Below are 12,784 nucleotides of genomic sequence, written 5' to 3' on the forward strand. Positions count from 1 at the left end.
GTTAAGATCCTACTGGATTACCTAAGCTGGTCTTACAGGCTGAGTCACTGGGCTGTCAACTATTGATCTGCACAAGGCCCCATAGATTCATGCCAGTCGCACAGGGAAAGTGGCTTTTCTTGCCTCTCCCTACCTCCAGGGGTGGAGCCCACCACTTTTGGCAGGAGAGTCGCTGCACTAGGGGAAGGGGTGACGCCCAAGTTCGCCCAGTGCCCCAGGGCCTGGGAATCCTGCAGGTGTTAGCCTCCCATGACTGGGAAAGCACTCAAAATTCACCCAACAAAACAGGCCTGGTTAGCTGACAATAGGTCATGGAAGTGCGAAGCCTGTTGTGAGAGTCCCTGAGCTGGAGGAAGGGAGTTGCCTGAAACCGTAGTGCCTCACAGCCTCTGGGTTGTGGACTCCCAAATTGGCGGCCACCCACCTGCAGAGCGCTGGCACTGGGGGCGACTGTTCAGGAGTTGGCGGATGCTGGATGGGGGAGCTGAGTCATCAGGATACCCGGTTGTCTCTTTTCTGCCTCTCTCCCACAATCTTGTGCCTGTCCAGCAGGAGGTCTTGCTCTTTCTGACCTGCCCTGAGCTGGCCTAATCACCCACAGTTTCCAGGACAGAGTCCCTTTTCAGTGTTCACCTCCGTTGTTCTGGTCCCGCTGATCACCTGAGGTGAGGAGCCTGTTTCCTAACTCTCTACAGTGGTGGCTCAGACCAGTCCCTTCCTGGTCCAGTGCAGTTTAGCACAGAGCTTCAGGGAGTTTAAGATGCTTCTTGCTATCGTCACTTCTCCACAGAGCCCAATGTCTTCTGCCAGGATTTTGCACCAACTTCAGGCAGCTTCTTGAGTGGGTGGGGAGGTCAGTGGGGAAACAGGACTTTCTCCTGTGGGTCTGATCCCACTGCACTTGCTGGCCAGGCAGGTGGGCACAGCCTTCCCAAGTTCTATTCTCTATTGTTTATCTCGCACTCTCCAGACTTTAAGATCCTATGTCCCATTCACCTTCTTTTCTTTCCTGTGTTGTGTGTCCCATGCTGTTTCCTGCAGTTTCACAATGCTGTTCTTGCAGGGGAATGATCCACTCGTGTGTAGCAGTCTGAGTTTTTCACTTCTTTCTCTGGGAGCAGGGAGCCAGGAGGTCACCTTTATGCTGCCATTTTTTCACAAAACCCGAGAGAGAGGGTGATCTACACACACAGAGTCAACTTCTGGACCTTCTTCTCCCTCCACAACTTATTGCAATCTTTCACTTGAACCATTCCTCCAAAAGAGCTTCATTAAGACCATAAAGAACTTCACTAGCAACCAAGAGCACTGCCTTTTAATCTTACCAAAAATTTCTCACCTGTGGCCATGTCTTATTTCTTTTGGAAATTCTCTTGTCTTAGGTTCACTAAGTCACCCTCTCCTGATTTTCCCTTTGCTCTTGGAATCCTCAGCCTCCTCTCCCTTCACTCACATCACTCTTCCATGAGACTCATCCTCTGTTCATTCTGCTTCTTTGTACACTCTCCGTCATGTTCCTTATCAAAACAATTAACAGTTACATACCATGACTCCCAAGTGTGTACTTTCATCTGACATCACTCTCCAAGCTTCTAGATCTGTATTCTGTTGTCTACTGGACGTCTTTCTCTAGAACTTTCCAGGCGTCTGAAACTCAAGAATCCCAAATAAATGTCTTCATCTTGTCCCCATTCCAAACCTGTTAGTTTGCTCTATTTCCTACCTCAGGGCATTGTACAACCGTCCACCTGTTATTTTAGACTCTTCTGTTTCCTCATTTGTTCTACATCATCCCTATCTTTATCCAACTTCTGTAAGTTCTACTTTGTTAAATGATCTCTCCCAAATTTGTCCTCATCCCTGCATTCCACGTCTCGTGCCTCTCGCTCAGATTATTTTATCAGTCATAAAACAATTGGCATCTGCCCCAGCCTTGTCCCTTTCTATCCTTTCTCTATGTAAATATAGAACAATATTATTTTTAAAATACCAGTTTGTTGAATTATAAAATACTTGCTTCCTGCAGAAAATCTGAAGAATTGGAATATATAAAGAAAATTTAAAATAACTTGCCATCTAAGAGTTAGCCACAACCCAAATCTTTGCAAACCTCTTTAGAATTTTATGTGTCATACATATGTTAGCTATATAAGGAAATATTTATGTTTGTGCAAATGTTTATATATACATACACACACAATTATATCTAATAGAAAAACTAATACCTCATTGTATATAGTTGTAGGGGATGAGAAATATTTTTCTTTCCTATCCATGGACTCATGGCTGAGGTCCCTATAACAAAAGACAAATTAACAAGAGAAAAGCATACAAATGTTTTTAAAGTAAGTTTTACATGATATGTGAGCCTTCAAAAATGAAGATGCAAAGAAACAGATAAACTTGTGTATTTTATGCTTAAGTTTGATGAAGAGTGGATAGTAATGGAGAAGTATGATTGGATGAAGTGAGTTAATCTAATGATAATAAACTGGGGGAACTTCACAAAGCCTGTTTGTTCAGATTTTTCTCTGTGTTCCTTTCCTCCAGGTATAGGGAGTTCACCTCTTGAACTAAGGTCTTTGGCCTGCTTGGGGGGGGGGGCGGGGAGGGCAAAGGGAAGCTGAGAGTGACCTTCCTGCTTCTGTGGTTTTTGCAAATGTCAAGGTGCCATATTTTGGTGTAGCATGTCCATTATACTTCTGTATCCTTTTTTACTTAATATATTGTGATTTTCCAAATAAATAAAATATATTTAAAGTGGTTGCAATATAATTAAAGTTATAATGGAATATTTTTCTCTCTCTTTCCTTCAACACCAAAAGGCACACTGAGCATTTATAACATATGAATCACAAGGACTGAGTTTAGTTTGGAAAAAGGGAAGGAGAAAAATCTAGAACACTCACTTTAAGTTACTTTACATTTATTAGGTACTAGTTAAACAACTGCATTTTCTGTGCTAATCATGTTTCATGCCTTCAAACACTTACCCAACCTTGTAGTCTATATAATAAAATTAGGACAAAGACTATATTCTAGATGAATAAAGATAGGCTCAGTAGAAAACCATTTGATAAAGCACTTTTATTCAATGTAAATTGAATAACAAGAAACCTAAGAGACAATCTCTGGGATTTTTGTCTTAGCTTGACTAGTCAGATAAAGAGTTTTTCTTTGGTGGACTAGTTTCTGAATATTACAGAGCCAAGAAGATTGTCTTATTCTTGTGCAAGACGTTGTCCATGTTCCTTTCTACTAGAGGCTGGAAAAAAGGACTTGTAAACATGTTTAGTTCACATTTTACTTCTCAGAAAAGGAAGGCATTAATTTCACAAATAATATGTACATTTTAAAGGATTTTTGTAAATTGTCAAATTGCTTTCTAGAATGAAAGTGATCTTTCTGAAAGACAAATCTATCAGTTTATTTCCCTGGTTAATTGAATCTTTTAGAGGCTGTTCGTGTTTTCAGGACCATTGTTGATTCTTGTCATTTTCTTGAAAGTAGGGCATATTTTAAAAATTTGCATTTGCATTCCTAGTACTTAGCTGTCAAACAAGATGCAGGAAATAATTGGGCCAACGCTGTAAATTCACCATTGTCCTCCCTTTCTTCCATCACACTATCAATGTAATTCTGTCCTTGCCCCTCAAAACAAACACCCAGGTTGTCTTACTATTTAATCACTTAAGAGACAGCAATTAGGGGCAAGTGTGGGGAAACAAATAATACAAAACTGGGAACCTACCAACATTTAATACATGTTTAAAGTAGTTATTTTTTCTTTTTTGTGATGTAAATAGAGTAACTTTTTCTGAAAGCCTGAAAGTTAGGGTTTCTTCCTTAGATGCTTCGGAAGAAGTCTCTTCTGACTTCTATTTAGTCTTTTGATTGGTTGGTGTGGTCCTCAAGGTAAATCAACCTGTGAATCTGTAGGTCATTTTAATAGCCACCTTAATAGTGCTCCCAGATTTATGTGGAAAATGTACATCCCAGGGTTTTATGTGTCTTTTATCTCATTTCCTATGTACACTGAGGTAAAGGCTTCATTGGGTCTTAGTGAAAGAAAGCAAACCTCCCATCCTCAAACTCCCACAAGTTACTTCTTGATAAAAAAAAATCCCATTTGGCCCTGGGTCAAGAGGCACTTCTAAGGCAGGAAGGAACTGTCCCTTCTCAATCTATAGGCTGTGCTATACTCCAGATTACTGCAGCACCATGACTGCATCCTTGGTGCTTTTTGGTCTGACTAAAACATATTCTCTAAAAAGTTCAGGATTGTAAAAGACCTCTACAGGGAGAACGATAAACACTGAAGAAGGAAATAGCAGAGGATGTAAACAGATGGAAGAATCTACCACGCTCCTGGGTTGGCAGAATCAACATTGTTAAAATGTCTATACTACCCAAAGTGACCTACAGAGTCAACGCAATCCCTATCAAAATACCATCATCATTTTTCACAGATATAGAAAAAATAATTTTACACTTCGTATGGAACCAGAGAAGACCCGGTATAGCAAAATCATTCAATTTTGTTTTTATTGCCCTAGGCAATAAAAACAAAATAGGAGGTATCAATTTACCAGACTTCAAACTATACTACAAGACTATAGTCATTAAAACAGCTTTTTACCAGCACAAGAACAGGGACATTGACCAGTGGAACAGAACAGAGAACCCAGATATAAAACCATCCTCATATAGCCAACTAATCTTCGACAAAGCAGACAAAAACATACACTGGGAAAAAGAATCCTTATTCAATAAGTGGTGCTGGGAAAACCGGATAGCCACATGTAGAAGACTGAAACAAGACTCACACCTTTCACCTCTCACAAAAATCAATTCATGCTGGGTAACAGACTTGAACCTTAAGTGTGAAACTATTATAATTCTAGAGGAAAATGTTGGAAATACCCTTCTAGACATTGGCCTAGGCAAAGAATTTATGAAGAAGACCCCAAAGGCAATCACAGCAGCAACAAAAATAAACAAATGGGACCTGATCAAATTAAAAAGCTTCTGCACAGCCAAAGAAACTGTCAAGAGAGCAGACAGACAACCCACAGAATGGGAGAAAATTTTTGCAAGCTACACATCTGATAAAGGGCTGATAACTAGAATCTATTTAGAATTCAGGAAAATCAGCAAGAAAAAATCAAACAACCCTATCAAAAAATGGGCAAAGGACATGAACAGAAACTTCTCAAAAGAAGACAGAATAATGGCTAACAAACATATGAAAAAAATGTTCAACATCTCTAATCATCAAGGAAATGCAAATCAAAACCACAATGAGATATCACTTAACTCCAGTGAGAATGGCCTTTATCAAAAAGTCACCAAACAATAAATGCTGGCATGGATGTGGAGAGAGAGGAACACTCCTACACTGCTGGTGGGACTGCAAACTAGTTCAACCTCTGTGGAAAGCAACATGGAGACACCTCAAAGCGATACGAGTAGGTCTACCATTTGATCCAGCAATTCCACTACTGGGCATCTACCCAAAAGATCAAAGGTCACTTTATGAAAAAGACACCTACACTCGTATGTTTATAGCAGCACAAATGCACAATTGCAAAGCTGTGGAAACAACCCAAGTGCCCATCAATTCATGAGTGGATTAATAAAATGTGGTATATGTATACCATGGAGTACTACTCAGCTTTAAGAAACAATGGTGATATAGCACCTCTTGTCTATTCCTGGATACAGCTGGAACCCATTCTACTAAGTGAAGTATCTCAAGAATGGAAAAACAATCACATGTACTCACCAGCAAATTGGTATTAATGGATCAACACCTAAGTGGACATACAGGAGTATTGTATCATTTATCGGGTGTCGGGAGGGTGGGAGGGGGTTGGAGGTGAGGGGTATATACAACTATGAGTAAGATGTGCAACATTTGGGGGATGGTCACGCTTGAAGCTCTTACTCGAGGGGGAAAGAGGGCATGGGCAATATATGTAACCTTAACACTTGTAACCCCATAATATGCTAAAAATAATATATATATATATACACACACATATATATACATATATATATATATATATAGAGAGAGAGAGAGAGAGAGAGAGAGAGTGTTCTAAATCTAAAACAAAAAAATAAAACGTTCAGGCTCAACATTCAGGTTAAGTAATTGCTACATTTATTGTTCTTAGCATTAAGGTCTTTTCTCAAAATATACTGACTTTGGTATTATGCCACTTTTCACTGGACCTTTCTAATGGCTAGAAGTGAATTTCCTTTGACTTTTTAAAAACATAAGGGTCTGGAAATGGAACACCTGAATGTGAATACCTGAGTATGTTTTCTAATATCTCTATTGTAACTGCAACAATAGGAATTAACAGATACAAAAATATAGCTACAAATTTGCTGAAATCTAGCTAATTGGGACATTATTAAGATGAAATGGCTCATAAATGGCAAACTTTCCAGGAATGAAAGACAATGAGAACTATTTTTGTGTAAAAAAAATATTTTAATAATGTTCAAAAGAATTCAAATATAAATACATTACATATAACATACACATCAATTAATTTTATTAATTAAAATAATGGAAGTTTCAAAGTAGCATAAAATTTAATAGGCAACTTTATTTTAAATAACATTTTTAACCCCGCTCATTAAGATTACAGTAAACATGTAACAATTTTTATTTTATTAATGAAATTAGACCTTTACATACAAAATCAGCTATGTAATTTTACTAACAAAAACAATAAAAACTCTATTTACTGTGGAAAAATCAGAATTGTTTTGGTAAATGAAAAAACCAATGTAAAGACAATGGTTTTCTTTTTTTTGCTTCATTGTCTCTTCTATTTATTTTCTATGATCTAGTTTGACACAAACAAGGGCTACTTTGGTATCTGCTGAAACACAAGTGATAAGGTTCTTAAACAAATGTTTAATAAAAAATATTAATAGATTGGGTGTTCAAAATTTTGGAAGCTGAATAAACAAGTAAAACTAAACTGGAGTATGTGATCATAGAAGATCTGTCATTTTTCTTCCTTTGCTCATATGAAAATATATAATAGAAAATTAGCTTAGGGAAAACATTTTTAAATTTAACCTTCTATTCCTCAACTTTAATAATAATGCTTAGTCTGCAATTATATTAATTAGGATTAATACTTTGCCTAGAATGGAGTAGAGGTAGACTGATCTTTGTATTCAAACACTTTAGAATATAAAGTTTTAAATGTCATGTAAGGAATTACATAAAATAGTATTTCTTAAATATCTGAGATTTCAATTACTATTATATTCAAAATAATTAAATTCCTTTTTGATAAATAATAAACTGTTGTTTAAAATTCATTTGATTGAAATGATTACCCCAAGGAACTATTTTAGTCATTTTTAACTAATCATTAGAAAACAAAAATACCTTATTTTTTTTTATAAGGGCTTCTATTTATAGAAAAAAAGGTTCCAATTATTTAAATGCACTTACAGACCCTTCTACTGGAAAAAGCAGCCTATTTGTCACATTGGTATTTACAGTATTAGATGATAGAGCTACTACTAACATAAAAAAATGAAATTTAGAAATTCAAACTGGGTCAAAGAAAAATCTTTGTATTAAATTTTTAGTTACTCCAATGTTAACTGTGACTTATACCTACTAGCAATAAATTGCATGTTTTCTCTCACTCTTGCTAGCAGCTGGTTTTAGAACAGAGCACAGCAATGCATGGGTTCCTCTAGTCTTCTTATGCCCCTATAAAGGAAGTCCTGTAGCCCCAACCACATAAAAGTTTATTCTGCCAGAAATAACAGCAAGGGTGTAATAATAAAATATATATATATATATTTTGAAAATGTCTGTATTTTAGTTTTGATACATTCTGTTTATTTAAAAATAAAATACATGATTTATTTTCATTTCTGACACCAGAGGTGTTTCTTTTTTCTTTTTTAAAAACATGACATTTCCAATTTCTGCCTAAATGTGTATAAATACAATAATGTCACTTGAAATCTAATAGCAAAACAAATGAGTCCTTTCCTAGAGGTGAAACATATCAGAAAATTTATTTTTCATTCAGCATCTGGAAAGAATATAAACCCGAAATGTATAGTGTTTATAATTACATGAAAATAATATTTATGTGAAAAATTTCACATAGAATTTATGTGAAATAATGTGAAAAAGAAAATTTCCATGAAGAACCCAATTTACAAAAATTCTCATCTTTATAAAATTTACATTTAATACAACACTACCATTTTAACTGAATTGTATGTGGGGGAGAGGGTTTTAGCAGGGAGTAGGACATAGTGAAGTGACTTTTTTTGTGACCACTCACCTATAACTTTTGGGGAAAGTGCTTATGGTATGACAAATGTAAATTAAGATCATTACTCTTCTGTCACAGATGATTTCCTGGATTTCAGAACGAGGTCTTTAATGGATGAAGAAAGTTCTTGAAGCTCTTTACGAGTAGTATTGGTGATATTTTCTTGTTCTTTGTCTAATTCATCACTCAAAAGATCACCTCCCTGCCCAGTCTTCTTATTTTGACTAACTAACTGCTTTACAACCAAACCTTGATACTTTACCAAAAGAGTATGCTGATCCTGTGAAAAGGGAAAGAAAAGTTAACAACATAATTTTCTGCGGAACAGATAAAGTAGAGTATGTTCAACCAGTACATATTGAAGGTTCTCAACTTTACAAAACACTGGTAATGTAAGTAGAAAGCCAAATCCAGCAGGATCCTTGCTCTTGAGGAGTTTACAGTTTAGGGGAGATAAAATATGGATGCAGTTCACTTTACTATAAGTTGACTTTGCTGGGGTCTATCGTGTGTGTGTGTGTATATGTATACACACATACATATATATTAAAAATGATAGGGAAGTTCAAAGAAGCCAAATTACTTTTAGCTGAGGAGCTTTTCAAGAGAAGTTATGCAGGACAAGACTTTTGAGCTGGTCCTTGAAGGATAAGTTAAACCTAGAGAAGTTGAAATGGCAGATTTGACATTCTTGTATCTTTTCTGAAAGCTTATTTCCAAATTCAGAATATTCTTTACTACATATCTTACAGGATCCTGAAAGATTCTTGAGCTATGCCAAATTTTTAAAATCAATCTCTTGATTCACTGTTCACATTCTTGGGAGTGGACAAATGATGTTAAAATGTTTTGTGCCAGAGTATTGACAACGATTCGTATCTATCCACTCAAAATATTAAGAATCTAAAATCCTGAAAGGTTTCAAGTGCATTCAAAATGTATTACCTCTGGTATTTTAGTATTAAGAAAAGCAATGATCTGCGGGACACATCTTCCAGGTGCATGCAGCATGCTGTGGGTTGTGAACTGAAACAGCAGCACTGATGTGAGGTGCAGAATAAGAGCAGGGTCTTCTGTGACTTTTAGCTGTTCAGCAAGTGCTTGTCGATGTTGAAACAGTATCTGCCTAAACAAAAATAAAATCACACAAATGCATTATCATAATTTAACAAGTTCTCACCAATTTCAATCCATTCCTCTGTATTCATTTTTAGCTTCCCTAGTTTAAATTATCTCATTCCATGAGTAAGATAACCTTTAAGTATTGGATATACACACATACAGCCCTAAATGGCATGGATAGACTAGTTTGCTAGAAAATTAAAGAAAAAGCTAAATAGCAGGGATACTCAAAGTATGCTTTTTGTTTTGAGTTGCTGGAGATCAAACAAAAGTACACTGATTTGGATGAGGTTTGCTATAAGGAAGGTCCCAAAGGTAATATAAAGTTCTTGGGCTTGATTAACTATGGTATAAGAAACTCTGCTACCTTACCAAGAGGGTCAGAAAGGAATATCTAACTATAATAAAGACTTTGAATATGCTTGAGATCTATAGCCATTTAGATACAGTTCTCTATAAGAGTAAGAGTCATGAGTCAAGTCAAGAGTAAGAGTAAGTCTCTGTAAGAGTCATGGAGTCAAATTCAAATTTCAGATATGGAAAGTCCCACATTTAAGAATATTAATAATATAGATTAATTTAATGTTACCTTTCCCTTTTTTTGTCTCCCCTTTTCACCATAATATCACAAGCTTCTGCTGCACAATCCAGGCAAGAAAGAAAATCTTCTATGCTCTGAAAAAGTATTTAGCACCATAATTTACTTTAATATACAGGTGTCTAAAGAAATATAGCCATTTGTCTACGGCCATCCACCCTGAAAGTACCTGATCTCAGAAGACAATCAGGGTCAGGACTGGTTAGTACTTGGATGGGAGAAATATAGCCATTTAATAGTTTTGTAATTTACACACAAAATACAATTTTTAAAAGGGTCTCTTTGTTATTAAATTAGAAATTGTGCTTTAGGACTAAAAAGGGTAAAATGCCCCCAGCATGGTTCCCCCTTTCACCTCCTAAAGAGGAAACTGAGCGCAAAATACTAGTTTAAGATTGGGTTTATAATCATTCTGATAAAAATCTACTCAAAGATCTTTATAACACAAACATAGTCCTGATATCTAAATAGAATCAAACTTTACTTACTTTTTCATTCAGAGAGTTATGGAGTTTTGTGAGAGCTAATTTGGTTTCTTCTGACAATTTACTTAAAATTTTTTTTCTTACCTATAAGGGGAAAATAAAAATTCTTTCAGCATTGTGTTTTTGACACGCAGCAGATCAAGTGAAAAAAAGGTATATTTATTATCGTAACAAATTGCTGAGTGAATTTTAGATCTTAAACTAGGGATAAAAATATGCTAAAAACATTCTAAAAATCAGATAGCTGGTCAAAAGTCAGTCAGCCAAAGAGGCTAGACAGATACAGCCTTAAACTTCCCACCTGCTCCAGCAATATAAGAGGAAGGCCAGAAAGAGAGACACTGACTCTCTCTTTGTGTGAAGTAGATTTCTTTGTGTGAAGTAGATTATTTGGGGTAAGAGGGTATTTGCTCTTTTTCATTGAAGTAGCAAGAGAGTGTTTTTTCTTCCTCAGTGCCAGCTGTGAAGGCCCCACTCATAAAGGTGAGGGATGGCTATAAGACGGGGGAACTCATAAAGGTGAAGGATGCCTATAAGTTGGGGGACTGAGATCTTGTTCCATGGCTGGATACTCGTTATGCTGTTTGGTGTGAGGAACCTTTTCTAACACCTCTCTCCAAAAATACGTGCCTAGTGAAGGTTGGTGGCATTCTTGATCAGAGTCTTTTAGTTTCTTCTAGTGTAAAATTTAGGAAGGAGGCTGGCTGGAATGAATAGACAGTAAGTTCTGAAGGGTACAGCCTATTTGGGAAGGCAGGGGCAACTTACAGCTTCTCTGCCCACCCCACCCCAATCCTTCTGTGTTCCTTGAAGGGCACAGAACAAGACCTCCTCTATTTCCCACAGCAGAGACTGGTACAAAAACAGAAGACATGGGATTATCCAGATGGATCTTTACTGCTTAAGCCAAAGAACGGAAGGGAGCCAAGATCTTGCTAGGGTAGGAGAGAGAAATAATAACTGTTCCTCTGTTTGGGTTTTTTCCTTACAATGAGACGAAGTCACATAAAACTAAACAACATTCCAAGAATACCACCCATGTCACCCATGTGGCAATGACCACCATGACCAGAGGGCATATCAGACTGATTTGGTTTGACCTAGATCAAAGTAGTGATACACAGTTAGTCACATGAAGACAATTTCACCTCCCTCATTTTTCCTAAATCTCCAATCTTAAGTGGACCTAGAAGGACAAGAAGAAGGAGGAGGAGGAAAGAATGGGGAGGAGGGTAAGGAGTTGTCATCATCATTACCTTAGGGACAGAGCACATCTTTCCTCCTCTAGGCAACTGGGAGCCACTGATCTATCTTACATGGTAAGAAGGGATGAGACAAGCTTTGAATTTAGAATTTTTAAAAACTGAACTGGAATTAGTCTGAATATTGAAAGAGATGATGTCATTAAATGAAAATTGACTTCAAAGTTATGAAAACTGGCCAGAAAGTTAAGGGACTTGCAAATCATCAAGAAAAAAGGATGTGATATAATAATTAGAAAAAAAAATAAAACTGTTTATTCTAAAGTAATTACGCATTGTTACTTTTAATAGACTGGTTTTATTACCAATCCAACTAGCAATTGTATATACATTGTACTAAACTTGAATGAAAAATCTTTTTTCCCCTCAACAACTCTCATTTTATTGTATTTTATTTTCCTTTTTAAACCATTCAAATAAAAGAAAATAAAATGCGCTCAGATTCAAAACAAAACACTTTAAGAGTGGCAAGAAAATCACTAACATACTTCACTTGTAATGGTTGCAGGATCATCTACTGCCATCATTAAATCCGTAGCTAAGAAGTTGAAAATGAGGTTAGTGATATCAGTACACACTGTCTTCAGCAAGTGCTTGGTAAGAGCAGCCTGTGTATCATCTGGAAAACAAAGGTGTTTATTAAACATAATTTCTGCCCCAACTTATGAGAATCAATTAAAAAAAAAAAAAGTAGGAAGTATACCTGCAAAAAACTTCATCCCTTTTTCAAATAATCTAATATTATTGTAGAGGTTTGAAACCTCTTCTTGCAAGTCCTTGATTGTGCGTTTTCTGCCAGTTCCAGAAGCAGAAGTTGAAGACATGAATACTGAACGGACCACCTCGAGATAAGTTTTATTAAGAGGTCTGTGGACAAGATAAATACATTTAGATTATTAACATGTACTGGGGATTTATGTAGATAAGAAATTTTTCTTCTATGGAAATCAGGCTTTAAAAAGATCTCTATTTTATAAACTAAATTAA

General features: G+C 36.4%; 1 protein-coding gene across 2 annotated transcripts in view; it reads right to left on the reverse strand.

Annotated features, from left to right (window-relative positions):
* Positions 1–7,932: 7,932 nt before the first annotated feature.
* UFL1 (UFM1 specific ligase 1) overlaps positions 7,933–12,784 on the reverse strand; it is a 31,589-nt gene continuing 26,737 nt past the window's right edge. For both annotated transcript variants that reach the window (XM_012769444.3, XM_076003107.1), the window contains exons 14-19: positions 12,501–12,664; positions 12,286–12,416; positions 10,539–10,619; positions 10,042–10,127; positions 9,276–9,456; positions 7,933–8,610 (exon numbers count right to left, since the gene is read on the reverse strand). In XM_012769444.3, coding sequence (XP_012624898.1) covers positions 8,392–8,610; positions 9,276–9,456; positions 10,042–10,127; positions 10,539–10,619; positions 12,286–12,416; positions 12,501–12,664 — 862 coding nt within the window. In that variant the 3' untranslated portion in view covers positions 7,933–8,391. The remainder of the gene's footprint in view (positions 8,611–9,275; positions 9,457–10,041; positions 10,128–10,538; positions 10,620–12,285; positions 12,417–12,500; positions 12,665–12,784) is intronic.

Source organism: Microcebus murinus, chromosome 5 (genome assembly GCF_040939455.1).
Source record: "Microcebus murinus isolate Inina chromosome 5, M.murinus_Inina_mat1.0, whole genome shotgun sequence".
Classification (NCBI taxonomy): Eukaryota; Metazoa; Chordata; class Mammalia; order Primates; family Cheirogaleidae; genus Microcebus; species Microcebus murinus.